The sequence below is a fragment of the Dendrobates tinctorius genome, unplaced genomic scaffold (assembly GCF_039654945.1).
Source record: "Dendrobates tinctorius isolate UK_male_01 unplaced genomic scaffold, ASM3965494v1 ptg000054l, whole genome shotgun sequence".
Taxonomy (NCBI): domain Eukaryota; kingdom Metazoa; phylum Chordata; class Amphibia; order Anura; family Dendrobatidae; genus Dendrobates; species Dendrobates tinctorius.
The window spans coordinates 19,098,057-19,121,839 of NW_027361722.1; the positions used below are offsets into that span (position 1 = coordinate 19,098,057).

Consider the following 23,783-nt stretch of genomic DNA (forward strand, 5'->3'; position numbering starts at 1 on the left):
AAGGACTGCAGCGCGGCGTAGGACACTGCCGCTCTACGACAAAGCTAGAAAGCAGGCGCAATGTCAGACGCTAGCGTAGAGGTGCGGTGTGCACAGTGGCCTAAGACTTGCCACTGACTGGCGCTGACTGCTGAACTAATTCCCTATCCACATGTGTAACATCAGAGGGAAGGGGTTTTATAATGAGTCAGTCACCAGAAACATACATCCGTCGCCATTCACACATAACAGGTATAGTCTATACTAGCGCATGGCGGAACGGCCATGCACACTTTTTATAGCCGTGCGGGACCTTCCAGATCTCCGAGATGGACCAATGAGATCTGGAACAGGACCTGGGCACATGACTCCCGATCTCCAATGGGAGATCGCCTCGTGAGCATGCCCAGTATGAGCACAAGGGAATTGAGTCTCTGGAGCTGTCTGCTGCAAAGTAATCTCCTCTGCAGTAGAAAGACAGCAGGAGACCGCAGAATGTGAGGCCCTGGATTCCTGCAGAGCAGACGCAGAAACCTGGCGCCTAACACCTACAAGATTCGTGACTTCGTACACTGGAGTTCTATGAGTATGAGAAGGACGACCTAGTTTTCCAGCAGGACAACGACCTGAAGTATATGTCGAGATTGGCGAAGGAATGGTTCAGTGACAATGAAGTAGAGGTGCTGGATTGTCCCCAGAATGGGAAGAGGTGAAGAAAAAGCTGTATACAGACCCAAGTGAGGCGACCACCAGTATGTACCAACTTTGGAAACGTGTAGAAGAGACCTGGGATCAGATGTCGGTCAAGACATGTTTGGATGTAATTTAGGCCGTGCTGAAAGCCAAAGGTGGATTTACAAAACAAATTTTTGATTTTTAGGCGCAAAACAGTAACAATGCAGTGACATGACGAGAATCTGCACAACTAATCATATGCTAAATAGTTACAAGTCAAATTTATGTATGAGATAGCCAAGATGATTGTCTATAACATGATGGTAGTCTTATGTATGAAGCAGAAGTGGACGGTGAGATACCGAGTCTGAAAGTCAGAAGTTCAAAACATTGTTACCATTTTGCTTGGGCAGTGTACATGTGTAGAGTCGCTGGTCTGTAGCCGCCACTTCCTGTGCATCCTCTGCAGTCACTGCTCAGCGCCTGGAGTCCACCGTCATGAAGCACCTGCAAACCGATAGTCCCCTCTGTGCACATTAGGGGGCATCCCGGCTTTTTATGCCTCTGAAAGGGGGGTCCTTATTTTCTGCTTTAACAAAGCGTTGTAATTGCAAAAGATCTCCACTGCCTGGCAGCATTTAGTCTTTTTTTTATGTCCACCATGTCCCATTGCATCATGGGATTTGTAGTCCTCTCTCCAGTTGGAATGGAGGGATGTCTAATATGTACTGGATCAATGAGCACAGACAGCAGTCAGACCAGGGGGTAAGTGGGTTAAAAAAAAAGGAAAAAGCTCTGGAAAGGAAAGGGTAAAAAAAGGGCATTTCTAATGAGGAGGGCAGCACATTGGTTACGGTTAACACTATAATTTCCAGATTGCAAAGCGTAGAAGGTGCCACTCTCTGGGAGAGGCATTGCAGCAACTATAGGGTTAAGCATGCACTGTACTGCTGCCTCTCCCCTGCAGCCTCCTCCAGTCACACTCACTGCAGGCATTATGGGAGGCCCTCATTATGCAAATCTGACAATCCTGGCCATGCCTCCTGGTATTGGGCTTTTCCTATCCTATGGCCAGCAGCAGCCGGTGCTAGGCTCCTGCAGTGTGGGATCACAAGGCCTGGGGGTCTGCTGAGTCACTTGAACAGGTAGGAAGGAGTCGGGTGCACTGGCGCAAGACGGGGTGCCATAGCTGTGCCCTTGAGTAGGTCGGCGAGCGGAGGACGGGTAAGTAGGACAGAGTCCCATTCGTGGGCACGGAAGCTGAAAGCGGTCCAGACAGCGTGATGGTGATCGTCACCGGGGTGGGCTGAGCGGTACCAGGCTGAGTGCGTCGGACAGGACTGGGCGACAAATTAGGCACTTTGGCGCACTTTTTTCTTTTTTTTTGCAGACTTGTCACGACCCATATAGAAGTCGGCAGAGATGGGGACGTCTAATAGTTGCATTGCGCTGGCACACGAGGGGTTATCTGCAGGCTGCGACCTGACTATTCAGACTATGTGGATGTGACTTCTCTAGTTATATTCTTGTACATAGGGGCAGTATTATAGTAGTTATATTCTTGTACATAGGGGCAGTATTATAGTAGTTATATTCTTGTACATAGGAGCAGTATTATAGTAGTTATATTCTTGTACATAGGAGCAGTATTATAGTAGTTATATTCTTGTACATAGAGGCAGTATTATAGTAGTTATATTCTTGTACATATGGGGTAGTATTATACTGGTTATATTCTTATACATAGGAGCAGTATTCTAGTAGTTATATTGATGTGACTTCTCTCTGCTGCAGCTTTGTAACAATGAGACTTCAGTTCCTGTTTGTTTCACCAGGAAGTAAGAAAAGATCCCAGGGCTCCACACAATGGTGACATCTCCCCCTCCTCCTCCTCCTCTTCTTCTCCTGCTTTTGTTTTACAACCCCTTTCACTTTCTTTTGAACTTTACAAACTGCAAAACTTTTTACCTTAAAGAACCCAGATGTTTTCCTCTGTGACCTTATTGTTAAAAATTCTCTAATTTCCGTTCCTGGGAAAGGTGGGTGATGTCCAATATGACCGCCACGACCACAATAGACAGGGCCGTCGTTAGATTTTAGTCACCAGATTTGTTTTATATCTTTGGGTTAAAAACTGGGTAACAACTTCTGGTGGAGCATTGGCGGACTTATTGGTTGTCACCCATCTTTCCAGGAAACAGAACTAAAAACAACTTATTGACTCAGCAGAAGACAATGACCCATTGACTTGGATATGTTGGGAACACCCCAGAAGACCTGCCGTATACCAATAACACCCCAGAAGACCCGCCGTATACCAATAACACCCCACAAGACACGCCGTACACCAATAACACCCACAAGACCCGCCGTATACCAATAACACCCCACAAGACCCGCCGTATACCAATAATACCCCACAAGAAACGCCGTATACCAATAACAACCCACAAGACCTGCCGTATACCAATAACACCCCACAAGACCCGCCGTATACCAATAATACCCCACAAGACACGCCGTATACCAATAACAACCCACAAGACTTGCCGTATACCAATAACAACCCACAAGACCCGCCATACACCAATAACACCCACAAGACCCGCCGTACACCAATAACACCCACAAGACCTGCCGTATACCAATAACAACCCACAAGACCCGCCGTATACTGGGAACACACCACAAGACCCGCCGTGTACCAATAACAACCCACAAGACCCGCCGTATACCAATAAAAACCCACAAGACCCGCCGTATATCAATAACAACCCACAAGACCCGCCGTATACCAATAATTCCCCACAAGACCTGCCGTATACCAATAACCACCCACAAGACCTGCCGTATGCCAATAATACCCCACAGGACACGCCGTATACCAATAACAACCCACAAGACACGCCGTATACCAATAATACCCCACAAGACACGCCGTATACCAATAACAACCCACAAGACACGCCGTATACCAATAAAAACCCACAAGACACGCCGTATACCAATAAAAACCCACAAGACCTGCCGTATACCAATAACACCCCACAAGACCCGCCGTATACCAATAATACCCCACAGGACACGCCGTATACCAATAACAACCCACAAGACCTGCCGTATACCAATAACACCCACAAGATCCGCCGTATACCAATAATACCCCACAAGACCCGCCGTATACAGAGAACAACCCACAAGACCTGCTGTACACCAATAACACCCCACAAGACCTGCCGTATACAGGGAAGACCCCACAAGACCCGCCGTATACCAATAACACCCCACAAGACCTGCCATATACCAGGAACACCCCATAAAACCTGCTGTGTACCGGGAACACCCCACAAGACCCGCTGTATACCAATAAAAACCCACAAGATCAGCCGTATACCAATAACAACCCACAAGACCTGCCGTATACCAATAACAACCCACAAGATCTGCCGTATACCAATAATACCCCACAAGACCCGGCCGAATACCAATAACAACCCACAAGACCCTGCCGTATACCAATAAAAACCCACAAGATCTGCCGTATACCAATAAAAACCCACAAGACCTGCCGTATACCAATAAAAACCCACAAGATCTGCCGTATACCAATAATACCCCACAAGACACGCCGTATACCAATAACAACCCACAAGACCTGCCGTATACCAATAACACCCACAAGACCCGCCGTATACCAATAATACCCCACAAGACACGCCGTACACCAATAACACCCACAAGACTTGCCGTATACCAATAATACCCCACAAGACCCGCCGTATACCAATAACAACCCACAAGACCCTGCCGTATACCAATAACAACCCACAAGACCCGCCGTATACCAATAAAAACCCACAAGACCCGCCGTATATCAATAACAACCCACAAGACCTGCCGTATGCCAATAATTCCCCACAAGACACGCCGTATACCAATAACAACCCACAAGACCTGCCGTATGCCAATAATTCCCCACAAGACCCGCCGTATATCAATAACAACCCACAAGACCTGCCGTATGCCAATAATTCCCCACAGGACACGCCGTATACCAATAACAACCCACAAGACCTGCCGTATACCAATAACACCCACAAGACCCGCCGTATACCAATAATACCCCACAAGACCCGCCGTATACAGGGAACAACCCACAAGACCTGCTGTATACCAATAACACCCCACAAGACCTGCCGTATACAGGGAAGACCCCACAAGACCCGCCGTATACCAATAACACCCCACAAGACCTGCCATATACCAGGAACACCCCATAAAACCTGCCGTATACCGGGAACACCCCACAAGACCCGCTGTATACCAATAAAAACCCACAAGATCAGCCGTATACCAATAACAACCCACAAGACCCGCCGAATACCAATAACAACCCACAAGACCCTGCCGTATACCAATAACAACCCACAAGACCTGCCGTATACCAATAACAACCCACAAGATCTGCCGTATACCAATAATACCCCACAAGACCCGCCGAATACCAATAACAACCCACAAGACCCTGCCGTATACCAATAAAAACCCACAAGATCTGCCGTATACCAATAAAAACCCACAAGATCTGCCGTATACCAATAAAAACCCACAAGATCTGCCATATAGCAATAACAACCCACAGGACCCGCCGTATACCAATAACACTCCACAAGACCCGCCGTATACCAATAACACCCCACAAGACCCGCCGTATACCAATAATTCCCCACAAGACCTGCCGTATACAGGGAAGACCCCACAAGACCCGCCGTATACCAATAACACCCCACAAGACCTGCAATTTACCAGGAACACCCCATAAAACCTGCCGTATACCGGGAACACCCCACAAGACCCGCTGTATACCAATAAAAACCCACAAGATCTGCCGTATACCAATAACAACCCACAAGACCCACCGAATACCAATAACAACCCACAAGACCCTGCCGTATACCAATAACAACCCACAAGATCTGCCGTATACCAATAATACCCCACAAGACCCGCCGAATACCAATAACAACCCACAGGACCCGCCGTATACCAATAACAACCCACAAGACCCTGCCGTATACCAATAAAAACCCACAAGATCTGCCGTATACCAATAAAAACCCACAAGATCTGCCGTATACCAATAATACCCCACAAGACCCGCCATATACCAATAACAACCCACAGGACCCGCCGTATACCAATAACACTCCACAAGACACGCCGTATACCAATAACACCCCACAAGACCTGCCGTATACCAATAACACCCCACAAGACCCGCCGTATACCAATAATTCCCCACAAGACACGCCGTATACCAATAACACCCACAAGACCCGTCGTATACCAATAAAAACCCACAAGACCCGCCGTATACCAATAATACCCCACAAGACCTGCCGTATACCAATAACAACCCACAAGTCCTGCCGTATACTGGGAACAACCCACAAGACCTGCTGTATACCAATAACACCCCACAAGACCTGCCGTATACCAGGAACACCCCACAAGACCTGCCGTATACCAGGAACACCCCACAAAACCTGCCGTATACCGGGAACACCCCACAAGACCTGCTGTATACCAATAAAAACCCACAAGACCCGCCGTATACCAATAAAAACCCACAAGACCTGCCGTATACCAATAAGACCCCACAAGACCCGCCATATACCAATAACCACCCACAAGACCCGCCGTATACCAATAACCACCCACAAGACCTGCCGTATACCAATAAGACCCCACAAGACCCGCCATATACCAATAACACCCCACAAGACACGCCGTATACCAATAACACCCCACAAGACACGCCATATACCAATAACACCCCACAAGACACGCCGTATACCAATAACACCCCACAAGACACGCCGTATACCAATAACCACCCACAAGACCCGCCATATACCAATAAGACCCCACAAGACCCGCCGTATACCAATAACAACCCACAAGACCTGCCGTATACCAATAACACCCCACAAGACCCGCCGTATACCAATAACACCCCACAAGACCTGCCGTATACCAATAAGACCCCACAAGACCCGCCATATACCAATAACACCCCACAAGACCCGCCGTATACCAATAACCACCCACAAGACCTGCCGTATACCAATAACCACCCACAAGACCTGCCGTATACCAATAACCACCCACAAGACCTGCCGTATACCAATAACCACCCACAAGACCTGCCGTATACCAATAACCACCCACAAGACCTGCCGTATACCAATAACCACCCACAAGACCCGCCGTATACCAATAACCACCCACAAGACCTGCCGTATACCAATAACCACCCACAAGACCTGCCGTATACCAATAAGACCCCACAAGACCCGCCGTATATAATCAGTGCTAGTCACTTCATCTGTTAGTGACTGACCCGTCCTTCTCCAGTGATGAGCCCCAAGGTCAGTTCCCGGGGACCTACTTTTTCGGGCACCCCTATCTACATCACATGATTCTTTTTTTCCTATGTATACTTTTTAATGCGTTTTACGAGGTGGAGTCCTCCTATAATTCCCCCTTTTCCTCCCTGTACGAGCTGCTCTGTGGTATATGCTGCTATCTCGTGCACTTTTATTGATGTCTATTACCGCTTAATTATGGTGCCTGGAAGCTCCTGTCATCGTTTTATTGGCTGATCCTATAGAGCATGGAGATAATTTAGGGCTGACAGCTATGTAATTTTCATCAGCCTGGTAATGAATAGGTGCAGGTTGTAGGGCGATCCTTCGTACAGCGCGCCCGGCCTTCATACCTTCCCCAATAATGGTTGCGCCCCTCCCTACGTATTGTCTTAGTAGTTCGCCAGCTTTTTATATCTTATCTATTCACCTTTGAGCGCACTGATGGGAGTAGTCACGTTAGGATGAGATATCGATGCTTCTAATGCGAAGGTTCGTAGTAACCAATGCATGAGATATGGGCGCACTCAATGACCCAAGTTTCAATCCCAAGTTTTAATGTAGGGGTGACTTTAGATGAAAGGTGGTCAAACCTGTCAATATGCAGTGGGTATATGGTGTGTGGTGGTGTCCTGGCTCCCCTTGGAAAGAAGATGCAAAAAAATATGAAGGATTGGGCATGTTGGATTTCAACATGTCTGATCATTTTGTTCTAAAAGGGTTCTAAAGCAAACCATACACTACTCACACTACTACTCGGACTCCCTCATATACAGGACCTAAGGATAGATCATCAATATATGTGTTCACTAGCTCAGAGGTTTCTTGCTTCTAGGCTGTTTTACGGGATTGCTACTTGTGGCCCCCAATGATGCTGCTAAGATAGGGGCCCACCCAACGTAGGGGGAGGTTGCAGTTTGTTTGCCCCTCCATGACTCTTGAAACCAATTCCACATCTTTTTGTAAGCTGTGAAGTTCCTCAGGGGAGGGGAGTAGGTCATTGTCAGCCAATAGTTAAGGAGAAGGTACCAGTCTCCTCCCCCAAGGGGAGGAGATGGAATTTTAAGATATTAGGAAGACTGGGGTTAAGTTAAAGTGATGAGCCTGGCAGATCCTATGTGAGAGTTCAATCTCAATCAATAAAGAGAGCAGTCAATATACCGTAGCTTTATTAATTTACAAATATTTAACGAGGAAATTAGTAAATTGTTGCATGGGAAAAGCACCTGGAAAGCAAAGTTACCTCTGTTAATAAATAGTTTGGTAATTGTTGGTTTTTGTGGTAGCTGGGTGAAAACCAACATGGCTGCCATTACAAGTCACCTGGGGATTTTTGCTCACTCTTCTTAGTGTTTTAGTGCTGTTTTTTTTTTCCCAACAGAAACAGCGCCACGCCTGTCAACAGGTTTTGTCTGGTATTGCAGCTCAGCTAAATTGAAGTGAATGGGACTAAGCTGTTATACCGCTTATAGAGAACTAAAGTGCTATTTATGGAACTAGGTACAACCTAGTGGATGACTGTATGACTAGGTAAATATACCATTCAGGAACTCGGGAGAGCTGAGTGAATACAGTCTTTGATAGAAGAGTAGGAAATGAGATAGGAGACCTTATATTGCTAGGAAAATGTGCATAAAAATGTCAAGACTTTCAATATAAAACTGGACTTCCCCTTTAAATAAAAAATGTTACTTGTGGTAAATGTTATTTCTATACCTGGTGTAAATGCCGCTGTTCTCCTGAATCCGGCGTCATATTTTTGTTGTTCCTGTGCCTCTCCGTTCCTGAGATATGGCCCCCTTTTCTTTGTATATGATTCTAGGCTTGTTAGCCAACTGGGCGCGGTCATCATATTCTCTGTGGGCGTGTTCTTGATGACCACTCCCAGTTAGGTGACGAGACTAAATTTATATACAAGGAAGAGGGGGTCGTATCTCAGTAACGGAGAGGCACAGGAATGAAATAAAAGCTATGCCGGATTCAGGAGAACAGCGGCAATTACACCAGGTAAGAAAAAAAATACATATTTATGGCAAGTGACAGGTCCCCTTTAAGTATGCCTTAAAGGGCCGGTGTACTGAAAATGGAATGCTAAATAAACGTAATCTATTTATTTGCTGTGTCTGCCTTTATACAATGGATGAAGCTGCACCCTGCCGCTAGTACAAACACTAGTTCCCTATTTCTTCACCACACTTGTGTGTACACTGTATACACCAGGGCGTAGCTGCCGAGAAGGACAGGAAATCACTATTTACACTACCTGCCCTGTGTAGGTGGGTGAGAACCCCAATAGAATGGCTCTTAAAGGGCCCATGCACATTTTTTTTTTCTTTCTAAAAATATGGAGGTTCCCTTTAAAAGAAAAAAAAAAAAGTATTTAAGCAACTATTGGTGAAATAAAAAAAATAAATAAGTGACCCCCTTTGGTTAAAACAAAGACCGACCTAGGTGAGCGCACAGCGGAGTTTACGGGGTTGTCATGGAAACTCGACGCACAAAGCGTACAATACAGATAAGTATTTCCCTATAAATAGAGCGCAACTGAATAAACAGAACCCTCGGCGGCGGATCGTGCGGGGAAAGGAAGGTGGAAGGCGAGATCGTATCCACATCCGAAAATGGAATACTCAATTCTGTCAACACCAAACCTCCACTAATAACATAGGGAATTGCATAAATAACAATTCCCCAATTATTACTTGTCACCAGTGAATCCCGATCATAAGGTCACAGAAAGCGACTCCCAGTAACAGAGTGCAGGCTGTGATAGCAGTAGGGCAGGAATGTTATGGGGCCCCTGAGACGCCAGACATGCCTCCTGACCTGTGCGCGGGGTGGTATAGAGGAGGCGTAGGAGCTGAGCAGAAGGATATATAGATTTCTGCTAAGAGATCATTGCTCCTTTAAATGTTCTAGAGTCCACTGGGCGGTCCTACTTAGTGATCGACATATATGCTTAGGAGTCTAGTGGGTGGTCATATTCAGTATTTAATATATAGATTTATGGGAAAAAGATTTCTGGCCTTTTTCATGCTTAGGAGTCCAGTGGGCGGTCCTACTCAGTAATATAGATTTGGGTTAAAAGATTACTGCCCTTTCTATGGTTAGCAGTCCAGTGGGCAGTCCTACTCAATAATATAGATTTGTGGGAACAGATTTTTACACTTCCTAGTCCTATGAGTCCAGTAGGCAGTCCTACTCAGTAATATATAGGTTTGTGGGAAAAGATTTCTGCCCTTTCTTTTGCTCAGGAGTCCAGTGGGTGGTCCTACTCAGTAATATATAGGTTTGTGGGAAAAGATTTCTGCCCTTTCTTTTGCTCAGGAGTCCAGTGGGCGGTCCTACTCAGTAATATATAGGTTTGTGGGAAAAGATTTCTGCCCTTTCTTTTGCTCAGGAGTCCAGTGGGCGGTCCTACTCAGTAATATATAGGTTTGTGGGAAAAGATTTCTGCCCTTTCTTTGCTCAGGAGTCCAGTGGGCGGTCCTACTCAGTAATATATAGGTTTGTGGGAAAAGATTTCTGCCCTTTCTTTGCTCAAGAGTCCAGTGGGCAGTCCTACTCAGTGATATATAGATTTTTGAGAAGAGATTACTGCACTTTCTATGCTAAGGAGTCCAGTGGGCAGTTCTACTCAGTGATATATAGATTTGTGAGAAAATATTTCTGCTCTAAGCTTAGGAGTCCAGTGGGCGGTGCTACTCAGTGATATATAGATTTGTGAGAAAAGATGTCTGCTCTATCTATGCTAGTTGTCTGGTGGGCGGGCCTACTCAGTTATCTATAGATTTCTAGAAAATGATTACTGCCCTTTCTATGCTCAGGAGTCCAGTGGGCGGTCCTACTCAGTGATTATAGGAAAAGACCACTCTTCTTTCCATGCTTAGGAGACAATTCAGTAACTGATATATACATTTGTGGGAAAAGGCAATTATCCTTTCTATGCTTAGGAGTCCAGTGGGCGGTCCTGCTCAGTAACAACTATCTATTAACATAAGTCTTCTATCAACTCAACAACCATCTCTTTCTACTAGGACTGCCCACTGGACTCCTAAGCAAGGAAAGCAGCAGTATTTGTGTCTAACAAGTCTATACATAAATCACTGAATAGGACCGCCCACTGGACTCCCAAGCATAGAAAGGGCACTGTTTTGTTTTTTTTTTGCTTTTTTTTGTTCATAGGTGCCACAAAATAACTTTGTGCAAGTTTTACAAGGCTATGCTTAAAGGGGTTGCCCACGATTACAATAATATGCCTCTTTTCTTCCAGAAACAGCTCCACGCCTGTTTTTTAGGTTGTATTTGGTATTGCAACGTGGATCCATTAAAGCAAATTGGGGCTGAGCTGCAATACCACACACAACCTGTAACCAGGTGTGGCGCTGTTTTGCGGTGGAAAGCGGCCATGTTTGTGTAATCTTTGACAACCGGGGCGTGTGCTTTCGGCATCTCATGTCTTCTGCCAAAAACACACTCGGCGCTCTCAGCTGACGGGATATTCTCTGTTTATTGAAGGTCCACTAACGATGTGATCTCTTCCCCCCTAGCCGCTTCTTCTGGGCGCCGCTGTGACTTTAACGATGAAAGTCCCGAACTGCTGTCTTCAGAGGAATTAGAGGGAAACTCCACTATTCCTGGAAGGAGGCAACTTTCCCGGATACATCCGCCATTACCGAGGTGCAGCTGGAGAGGAGAGAATGGGCCCGTTTGTTCTTGACGTCTACCCTCAAGCTACGACACAGGAGGAGACCATGTTCCTCCGACAGGTCTGAGGCCGGGGAAATTTTTTGGTTGGGTCTATGCCAGCACTTGTCTTGCCACCTCCGCTTTCTGGGACCAGGGATGCTGGGAAAAATTCCAGTCCATTTTACACTTGTTCCGACTCATTCCACTTGGGAATTCCAGTTTCTCTCCACCTTGGAGTCTTACAGTTGAGGTGAACCCATCTTCTGTCCTCCAGTCCCCGTCGATGGACATGGAACACGTCCCCCACTTTCCGTTTTACTATTTTTGACCCTTCTGAGATCCCTTACGGGGGAGCCGGAGCATCTTAGGGATTACAATATTATCATTTCATGAAGCTTGGAGTCTCTTGGAGCCATGTCTTGGTTTGAAGAATTTCAGTGGTTATGCCTGGTGACCCTTTTTTTGGCCTCCTTGGTGACCATTGCGGTATATCTCGTCCAGTACGTCCGGAACGGTCAGTGGAAACGTAAAACAAAGACGCCATTTGCTGGTGCACAGAGCGAGGCCGACTCTCTACTGTCTTGGATTTTATCATTGAGTAGCTGGAGGAGTCAATGGCTGAAGGCTTGGATAGCTGCCCTCAACGAAGAGGCTGGAAAAAGAGGGGTAGGTGTCTTCATATGATCTGAAAATGAAGCTGAGCACTCAATGTCAGGCGGCAGCAGTAAAGCCGATACAATTTTGTAGGTGCAGCAAAAAAAAAGCAAAATCTTTACAAGTGAAATATTAAATTGCTTGACTTGTAAGACATTACCATGGATATGGGGTATGCAAGGGTTTATTATAGGGGTTCAGAGGTAGTAGTTCCACCTTATGTGCCCTTTTTACTCTCAAGAAGACCCCATAATTATAAATAGCACAAGGAAGGTGTTTTTCTATTAAGACCCAGAAGCCTCAACTACTCACCCTCCATTGGGGTTAAGGTTGGAAAGACGAGGATTCTACAGCTTGGGCGAGGGGCGTGGGGTTGTGGGGTGATGAATTTGGAGTGAACTTATTGAGATGTATAAAAATTAAACAGAGTTGAAACATGATTTATTAATTTGAAGAACTGCACTAAGGAGCTTGGTTCCATCAGAAGTACAGGAAAGGGTTCTTTACGGTAAGAGGAGTTGATGTTTGGAGAAAATGCTACAGAGATAGATAATAGAGAGACAGACATGCAGACAGACATGTAGACAGACATAGAAAGATGTATAAACAGACATATCTAAAACCAGATAAAAAGACAGACATATAGACAGACATATAAATAGACATACATATGTATGCGTATTTTAAAATTGCACCCTGTGGAGCTTGTTGGACAGATTTTTTATGATTAAATAAATAAATGAAAAGAGCGACGTGGAGTCTCTCTATTTTTTGAAAACCAGCAAAGGTAAAGCAGACAGTTGCTGGCTTATATTATTAGGCTGGCAAGACCCATGGTTATTGGGCCCTACCCAACATAAAAGTACCAGCCAACAGGTGCCATGGAATTGGCACATCACATTAGATGCTCCAATTCTGGCGCTTTGCCCGACTCTTCCCGATTGCCCTGGTGGCAGTCGGGGCAATGGTTTTGGGGTTGAAGTTAGCTGTGAATTGTCCAAAAACACCAGCTGGCATCAATGTGTTTATCGGGCACCACCATTACTAACCAAGGAAACAAAAGGAATCCCACAAAAAAATACTTTATTGAAATAAACACTCCCTGACACTTTCCCTCGGTCACGAATTTATTTAAAAAAAAAAAAAAATCAGTTCCCATGCAGGTCTGACGTAGTCCACTTAATCCAACATGGTCCAGGTAATATGACGTAGCCCACCGAATCCGACGTAGTCCAACAAATTCAATGTAGTTCAGGGAATCCAACCTAGTCCACAAATGGAAATAAACACAAGAGACTGTCCCTTGTTCACCAATTCATTAGAAAGAAAAGTTCCCACGCAGCTTCGACGTGGTCCAGAGCACGGAATGTCTGAAAAGCGGTGATGGACACCTCTCCATTACTAATACCAGGGCTTGTTTTTGGACAATTCACAGCTGATATCAACCCCAACTACCATTACCCCGATTGCCACCGCACCAGGGCAATCGGGAAGAGCCAGGCAAAGCACCAGAATTGGAGCATCTCATGTGATGTCACTCTTCTAGGGTGGCTGCAGACTGGTATTTTTAAGCTGGGAAGGGACCAATAAACATGGACCTTCCCAGCCTGATAATATAAGCCCGCAACTGTTTGCTTTACCTTTGCTGGTCATCAAAAATGGGGGGAACCCCACATCGTTTTTTTCATATGTTTATTTAATAATACAAATCTGTCTCATGAGCTCCACATGGTGCAACTTTATAATATGTCGGGGGGGTTGTGCAATATGTCTATATGTCTGCCTACCTATATGTAGCTATTATCTTCCTTGGAAGAAGCAACAGTAGCGAAACGCGCGTCGGGGTCCTCCTCCCTGTGTCACCATCTGACAGGTACTTGCTGCATTCTGCTATGTGCAGCCTTTTGGCTGATCTGTGATTACTGGCCCTCAATATATATATTTTTTCCTCAGCACTTTCTTTTTTTGAAGGTGAAGCTTTATTATTTGGGTTAAACCTCAGGGTCCACAGATTTATTTCAGTACTCTAATTATAGTCCTTCAGCACTATGCACTTTGGCATGAATTCATGATATTTGACACCTTATTTTGGCACTATGCACTTTGTATACTATATCTTGATTTCATGAAGTATCCTACACGGATTCTAGTCTACCACTTATGCATTCACATGGGTTTATTATTGTGTAATCAGTGGTTATGATTTCTGTCCGCTATTTATGTAGTGTTTCTACCGTTTGCTATACCTGTCCACTTGGTTTTGTTTGTATGGTGACATGGGGTACACTCTGCCGTGTTCTACATTAATTCTCTATATATTGTACATTTTAATTGTGATTAATAAAATTTCATATTTTTTTTTGTCTTTTACTTCCCTTTTTTTGGTTTCTATCTATATCTATAGCAGTCATTGCTGTCCAAAAACAGAAGAAAAGCACATTGAAAACGCAGCAAAAACACAGCAAAAAGCGGTAAAAACACACCAAAAATGCACATTTTTGCAGCTGCGCTTTTCCTGTCAAGAGATGCAGAAATGGTGCAGAAATGTCTGCATCTAAATACTCTGCATGTGCACATCCCCTTATTGGCTGTCAGGAACATAAATAAGGCTTTTTTTTTTCTCTTTTTAAGGTCATTGTAGGTTGAAATATCCCCTAAAATCGTACAGCGCAGACTCCCATAAAGCGTACTGCGGCCGCCGCCGTCTGTGGAGTCCATTATAATGACAGATCGCAGATCGGATTGACGCTGCCTCTTTTATGGGGCTTTCATTTAACAGCAGAGATTGAGTGTCAGATTAAATTTAAAGGACGTGGAGATCCGGCCTGATTTATGGCGAGTGTGAGCATTCGCATGTGATTGTATAGAGAGCTTACTGCCTGCAGCCTGACAGACCGGGACGCAGGGAAGGCGGGCAGCGATTGATCTGCTGTCACCTAAATTGAATATTTAATAGAGAGAAAGCGGAATTAAAACGAGAGCGAGGAAGAAAAAAAAAATCAATGGCGGAGAGATGTATTTTTTTCCTTTTTGGACTCTAAGGGTCGTCTTGGCCTTGCTATGGTGTATTGAGAAGCCGAGCTTTACTATCATACAGCTGTTCATTCAAGCGCTGGGTCTACACAGCTGCCTGTCATTGCTGGAGATGTGACTCCATCTTCCCACCGTAGGATCAGTTATTAATGTCTGATCCAGCAAGGCTCTGACCAAAAGGACCACTGTGATTCCTGGCACCTGGGACTCCAGCATAGGGCACACTTAAGAGGATGGATCTTATATATGTTGTCTGAAAAAAATCAGTATGTCGTGAGCTTCCTCTAGTGGTGGCTGTATAAATCAATATTTACTGAGCTCCCCCTAGTGATGGCTGTATAAGTCTATATGTAGTGAGCTCCCTCTAGTGGTGGATGTATAGATCTGTATGTAGTGAGCTCCCTCTAGTGGTTGCTGTATAGATCTGTATGTAGTGAGCTCCCTCTAGTGGTGGCTGTATAGATCTGTATGTAGTGAGCTCCCTCTAGTGGTGGATGTATAGATCTGTATATAGTGAGCACCCTCTAGTGGTGGCTGTATAGATCTGTATGTAGTGAGCTCCCCCTAGTGGTGGCTGTATAATCTGTATGTAGTGTGCTCCCTCTAGTGGTGGCTATATAATCTGTATGTAATGAGTTCTCCATAGTGGTGGCTGTATAAATCTGTATATAGTGAGTTCCCCCTAGTGGTATCTTTATAAATCCATATGTAGTGAGTTCACCCTAGTGGTGGCTGTATAAATCTGTATGTAGTGAGCTCCCCCTAGTGGTGGCTGTATAGATCTGTATGCAGTGAGCTTCCTCTAGTGGTGGCTGTATAGATCTGTATGTAGTGAGCTCCCTCTAGTGGTGGCTGTATAGATCTGTATATAGTGAGCTCCCTCTAGTGGTGGCTGTATAGATCTGTATGTAGTGAGCTCCCCCTAGTGGTGACTGTATAAGTCTATATATAGTGAACTTCCCCTAGTGATGGCTGTATAAGTCTATATGTAGTGAGCTCCCCCTAGTGATAGCTGAATAAGTCTATATGTAGTGAGCTCCCTCTAGTGGTGGATGTATAGATCTGTATGTAGTGAGCTCCCTCTAGTGGTGGCTGTATAGATCTGTATGTAGTGAGCTCCCTCTAGTGGTGGCTGTATAGATCTGTATATAGTGAGCTTTCTCTAGTGGTGGCTGTATAGATCTGTATGTAGTGAGCTCCCTCTAGTGGTGACTGTATAAGTCTATATATAGTGAGCTTCCCCTAGTGATGGCTGTATACGTCTATATGTAGTGAGCTCCCTCTAGTGGTGGTTGTATAGATCTGTATATAGTGAGCTCCCTCTAGTGGTGGCTGTATAGATCTGTATGTAGTGAGCTCCCTCTAGTGGTGGCTGTATAGATCTGTATATAGTGAGCTCCCTCTAGTGGTGGCTGTATAGATCTGTATGTAGTGAGCTCCCCCTAGTGGTGGCTGTATAATCTGTATGTAGTGTGCTCCCTCTAGTGGTGACTGTATAAGTCTATATATAGTGAGCTTCCCCTAGTGATGGCTGTATACGTCTATATGTAGTGAGCTCCCTCTAGTGGTGGTTGTATAGATCTGTATATAGTGAGTTCCCCCTAGTGGTGTCTGTATAAATCCATATGTAGTGAGTTCACCCTAGTGGTGGCTGTATAAATCTGTATGTAGTGAGCTCCCCCTAGTGGTGGCTGTATAGATCTGTATGCAATGAGCTCGCCCTAGTGGTGGTGCTATAAATCTGTATGCAATGAGCTCCCTCTGTTAGTGGCTGTATAGATCTGTATTATGGCCCCATATAGTGGTCCATACAGTTAAATGGCCACAAAAAAGTTATCCATACGGTATAATGGCTTCACATAGTGCTACATACAGTATAATGGCCCCACATAGTGCTCCATACAGTATAGTGGACACAAAAAGTGCTCCATACAGTATAATGCCCTCACATAGTGCTACATACAGTATAATAGCCACAAAAAGTCCTCCATACAGTAAAATGACCCCACATAGTGCTCCATACAGTATAATGGGCCCCACATAAAAATAAACAAATATTCACCTCTGCCAATTTCCCCGCTTCTCCATTCTCTTCACAGTGTCTTCAGACCTGCTGCATACCTCAGTACAGCCGACACGGCTGTGATAACGTTCTCGCACCCGCTGCACTGAGATGTCAGACGTGCGGGGGAATGATGGGAGAGGGAGCATCAGCACACAGCTCTCCATACAATATAATGGCCACAAAAAGTCCTCCATACAGTATAATGGGCCCTACTTAGCCGTCCATACAGTATAATGACTCCACATAGTCCTCCATACAGTAAAATGACCACACATAGTGGTCTATACAGTATAATAGGCCTACATAGTGCTCCATACAGTATAATGGCCCCACATACTGCTCCATACAGTATAATGGCCCCACATAGTGCTTCATAAAGTGTAATGGGCCCCACTTAGCCCTCCATACAGTATAATGGGCCCACATAGTGCTCTGTTGTGAGCTCATCTTTACATTCACCTTTTGTGTCCGATGATCTCTCTCTGCTGGTGAAGGAAGCTAGTGAGGCTGATTTGGATGAAAGAAATCAAACACCTGATCAGGTGGATTGTGACTGGGTAACAGAAACTTCAGATTGGATATAAGGCAGCCGACGCCCTTCTGAGTGGCTGGTGATTTCTCTGCTGGATTCTTGGAGACCAGTCTGATTCCTGCTTCCAAAGATAAGTTTTTGCTCTGCTATTGAACTTATTAGTTTTGGTTTTGTTTACCTTGTTTTTTGAGTTCAGCCATCCCCGGCCAGGGATGTGCTGAATTCTTATTCCTTGATCAGTGTTCTCTTTTGCTTCTCTTTCAGAATATTCTGAGTGCTGATATAGGGTTTGAAGTCTAGTAACTTAAGGGTCCTTTTTGCTTATCAGTTGTGTTGGTAATATTTTTAGCAGGGTTTTGTCGGATTGCAGACAGCAGCTTTTCTGTCCTGTCCTTTTTAGTTAGCTTGGGCCCCATCGTTTGCTCAACCTATCTTTCTATCTGTGTTAGTGTTTTCATCTCGTTTCACCGTCATTATATGTTGGGGGTTGCCTATTGCTTTGGGGTCTGCTCTGGGGCAGTCAGTTTTTCCCTTTTCTCTCTTTAGGCTTATTTAGATCTCCGGCTGTGACGAGGTGTCTAGGATCACCGTAGGAACACTCCACGGCTACTGCTAGTTGTGTGATAGGATTAGTGGTCTGCAATCCGCTAGTTTCCAACCTCTCTGATTTTCTGGGCTGAGCTTGTGTTTTGTTTTTTCCTCCTCGGTGACTCAATCATAACAGTGCTCCATACAGTGTAATGGACCCCACTCAGCCCTCCATACAGTATAATGACCCCACATAGTGCTCCATACAGTGTAATGGGCCCCAGTTAGCCCTCCATACAGTATAATGACCCCACATAGTGCTCCATACAGTATAATGGCCTTACATAGTGCTCCATACAGTGTAATGGGGCCCACTTAGCCCTCCATACAGTGTAATAGCCCCACATAGTGCTCCATACAGTGTAATGGGCCCCACTTAGCCCTCCATACAGTATAATGGCCCCACATAGTGCTCCATACAGTGTAATGGGCCTCACTTAGTCCTCCATACAGTATAATGGCCCCACATAGTGCTCCATACAGTGTAATGGGCCCCACTTAGCCCTCCATACAGTATAATGGCCCCACATAGTGCTCCATACAGTGTAATGGGCCCCAGTTAGCCCTGCATACAGTATAATGACCCCACATAGTGCTCCATACAGTATAATGGCCCCACATAGTGCTCCATACAGTGTAATGGGCCCCACTTAGCCCTCCATACAGTATAATGGCCCCACATAGTGCTCCATACAGTGTAATGGGCCTCACTTAGTCCTCCATACAGTATAATGGCCCCACATAGTGCTCCATACAGTGTAATGGGCCCCACTTAGCCCTCCATACAGTATAATGGCCCCACATAGTGCTCCATACAGTGTAATGGGCCCCAGTTAGCCCTGCATACAGTATAATGACCCCACATAGTGCTCCATACAGTATAATGGCCCCACATAGTGTAATGGGCCCCACTTAGCCCTCCATACAGTATAATGACCCCAAATAGTGGTACATATAGTATAATGGTCCTCATTTCCCCACTGCTCCAGTCTCTTCACAGTGTCTTCAGACCTGCTGCATACCTCAGTATAGCCGGCATGTTGTGATAACGTCATCGCGCCCGCTGCACTGAGATGTCAGACGCAGAGGGGGAATGATGGGAGAGGAAATATCGGCTCCCTCCTCCATCATTGCTTTCAACTGTATCGGTATCTAGGATGCCGATATAGCTGACAGTGCAATGCTGGGCAGGGGAGTCGCCCGGTCTCAGGGGCCGAATATACTACTCACCCTGAGGGCCAGAGTATGACTTCCAGAGAGATTAGATTTTAACCCCTTCATTCATGATGCTAGACAAACAGACTCAATACATTAAATATTAACCCATTTGCCATCTTAGATCACCATGGATATTAGGAATTAACCCCTTCTCCACACAAGGGATATGCCAGGGATATTAACCCCCCTTAACTCCTCATACAGGTGAAGCTCTATGAGACCCATTCTCCTCTCTGGACTACCACCTATAATGAGTATTAACCCCTTCACTATTCTAGACCACAAAAAAATACTAGGAATTAACCCAATCATCACCCCAGCGATATTAGGCACTAATCCTTTCACCATCCGACAAAATAAATTTAACCCTTTCACAACGCTAGCCCTCCATTGATATTCTGTATAACTCCTACACAACCCTTCCTAAGCAGATGTATTAGAAATTAACCCCTTCTTCATGCCATAACTACCAGAAATTAGGTCTTAACCTCTACACCACCCTATACCTTCAGAAATATAAAAATTAACCCTTTCTCCGCGCTAGACCACCGGAGATATTAGGAACTGACCCGTAACCCGTTAATCACCCTGGGCTTCCATTAATATTAGGGGTATTAATCCCTTCATCATGCTAGACTTCCAGAGAGATTAACGCTTTCACCACCTCAGACTGGCAGAGATATTAGGTATTAACCATTTCACCTTCTTAGACCAACAGAGATATTATGAATTAACCCCTTCACCCCTAAAAGCACTACAGAGTATTGGGGGGGAGCATTATCGGAAATATTAACCCCCTCAAGGAGAGAGGAGTTCATATTTAGGATCGGATCGTCGCCTTATATACTGCTGATATAGCAGAGCTGACATTGTCCTTAGGTAAAATTCATCAGGATATCAATCTCTGGTGGTGAAGCCTGTAATGGCGGGCATGGAGGGACAGTATGACAGCGTTCAGACACGATGGACTAGCCCTTTAAGGGCAGTAATGGCGGCCGAAGCCCAAGTGAGCCCAGAAGGGCCATAGTACAGATCTGACATTCAATGTGACAAATCTGAAATATTAGGCCATACTATTCCACCGAGCCGTGCAAGGACGGCGCGCCTCCTCCATCAGCCTCATGTTCTGTCTGTAATTAGGTCAGATATCTCCCTGGGCCTGTACCAGCGCGCAGGATGTTCTGCAGATGTGGCTGCTTTACCAAGGTGTCCTCATCTACAGGGCTGCGACAGATATTCCTTCTCGTATCAATAATGACATATTATTAAAATAAGTTCCTTCTGTGTACATTAAAAATCTGAAAACTGGATTGTAATATGTTATTTGTAGGCCGAGATATGATCGAATTAACTTATAGGCCCAAAGCCTGAAGCTGCACTACTGAGAGAATCAGATGCAGTGTTGTTATAGAGACCTTCCACAACAATATTTACATCCTGACTGTCTCGTATATAGGACCCAAAATGTACTTAACTCCCAAATTCAGCCCCTTCAAAACATCCGGGAACACTCAATTTTTAGGGGAGGATGGGGTAACCCTTGAATCTTGGGGTTCGGCCTTGACGTAATCACAGCTGTGTATGGATGCCATGACAACCAATGTTTAGAGCCTCCAATTCATGACCCTTTAGCTAGTCTCCCATGAATGCTAGGGATTATCCCCCAAAATGGCCACTTTGGGGTATGGCTCAATCGCACCCATTTATGGACTGACTTGTCCCAGTATAATTGGGTCAGTCAGACATTGATGTATGAGGTACTTTGGTTGCACAACAAGGTCTCTATGACAACCAAAATTCAGAAAAGACTCTGGCATTACTGCAGCCTCAGGCTTCGGGCCTGTAACTTCAAGCGACCATATCTCGGATTAGATAATAAGATATTAATAAACGTTTTTCATATTTTCAACCCTTGTGACGTGTATTTTCCTCGCAAGTCACGTGAGGCCTAAAAATGTTAATTAAAATGTTAATTAAAATGTTTTAATAAATATATATATAAAATATGTAAAAGTTCAAATCACCACCAAAATTAAAAAAATTAGAAAAGGAAATATAAGAAAAGGTATTTATTAAAAAATAAGCCATTTTTTTTTCCAAAAAGTACGGTATATGTCCCTAAAAGTGCGATGTATAAAATATGTAAAATAATTTAAACCATAAATTAGTAAATTAAACGCTAAAAAGAAAAATGCAGTTAAACATTACAATTGTCTTTTTTTTTTAGGACTAAAAGTTAAATTAAATAAAAAAATAGTGTTTTAATAAATAAATAAAAATCACAATAAAAAAAAATATATATATATATATTGTGGTGTAGTAATCACTGAGTCCCGCTAGTGGGTGCTGTGTGGATGTCCCAGGAGAAAGGATGAATGGCAGAATACTGAATGGCCATTTATGTATCTCAAAGTGGGTGGCTTTGGGATGGAGACTTATGTGTTGTTCAGCAATGATATTGCTGAGGTGTTGTTTCAATTTGTAAGGGAGAAGTCTCCAGGTAACTAGAGAGATGGGTGGGCCTAGTTACCTACAAACCCACCCAGGGGGTGTGTTTAAAGCACTGTTGGAAAGAGTGTGTAAATGCTTGAAGGACCTGTGATGAGGTCAGAGTCATGTGACCCGGTGGGCGTGGCTATGAACCATATAATGTGGCCAGGGTAGGTCACAGGGGGTGAATGCTGGGACCAGGTTGGTCCAGTGTGGAAGGTCCCGCTGAGATGGGGCTTCCTGCCTGAGAGCACGTGTGGACACCGTGTTTAATGGCTGCAAGTGTCTGAGAGTTCCCTGGAGGGAATGAATGTCTGCAGTATGGAGAAGCAGCCATGACAGAACCCTGACAGGGTGAGATATAACTGGGAGGCAGAAAAGCCTGCGTATTGGACATTGCTAACAGAGTGAAGCTCTGTCATGGACGCTATGCCGTTTATATATTGCTGGTCATGGTTTATGATGTTTAATAAACCGCATGGACCGTTCTGAGTTTATGGAAAACCTGTGCCGGATCTGGTTTTGTGGCTGCCAAGCGAGTGATCCCCTACTTAAATGACAGCGCTACCTCACTATATATATATATATATATATCTATATATATATATATATATATATATAATGTTCTTGTCACCACTCTTTTAAAATCTTCGTCTCGGTTCTCCATCTTATGTAAAAATAATAGAATCACGGGTCTCAAAAAATGGCGACACAAACCTAATTTATTTATTTTATCATTTTACAAAATTGTGAAATTTTTCTTAACTACTGATAGTTCCCATAGTCCCATGCCCATATACCCATCATACATATTCGCCATCCCATAGTCCCGTGCCCATATACCCATCATACATATTCGCCATCCCATAGTCCCGTGCCCATATACCCATCACACATCCTCCATCCCATAGTCCCATGCCCATATACCCATCATACATATTCGCCATCCCATAGTCCCGTGCCCATATACCCATCATACATATCCGCCATCCCATAGTCGAGTGCCCATATACCCATCATACATATCCGCCATCCCATAGTCGAGTGCCCATATACCCATCATACATCCTTCATCTCATAGTCCCGTGCCCATATACCCATCATACATATTCTCCATCCCATAGTCCCATGCCCATATACCCATCATACATATTCGCCATCCCATAGTCGAGTGCCCATATACCCATCACACATCCTCCATCCCATAGTCCCATGCCCATATACCCATCATACATCCTTCATCTCATAGTCCAATGCCCATATTCCCATCACACATATCCTCCATCCCATAGTCCCGTGCCTATATACTCAACATACATATCCTCCATCCCATAGTCCCATGCCCATATACCCATGATACATATCCGCCATCCCATAGTCCCATGCCCATATACCCATCACACATCCTCCATCCCATAGGCCAGTGCCCATA

General features: G+C 44.8%; 1 protein-coding gene across 3 annotated transcripts in view; it reads left to right on the forward strand.

The window, feature by feature from the left end:
• The first annotated feature begins 553 nt into the window (after positions 1-553).
• The window catches only part of C2CD2 (C2 calcium dependent domain containing 2), a 65,850-nt gene continuing 42,620 nt past the window's right edge, over positions 554-23,783 (forward strand). Inside the window, exons 1-3 of one of the 3 annotated variants that reach the window (XM_073577208.1) lie at positions 554-827; positions 8,464-8,612; positions 11,633-12,437. In XM_073577208.1, coding sequence (XP_073433309.1) covers positions 12,186-12,437 — 252 coding nt within the window. In that variant the 5' untranslated portion in view covers positions 554-827; positions 8,464-8,612; positions 11,633-12,185. Of the gene's footprint in view, positions 828-1,642; positions 1,800-8,463; positions 8,613-11,632; positions 12,438-23,783 lie in introns of those variants that run through there. The other 2 variants (XM_073577207.1, XM_073577209.1) reach the window with 2 other exon arrangements.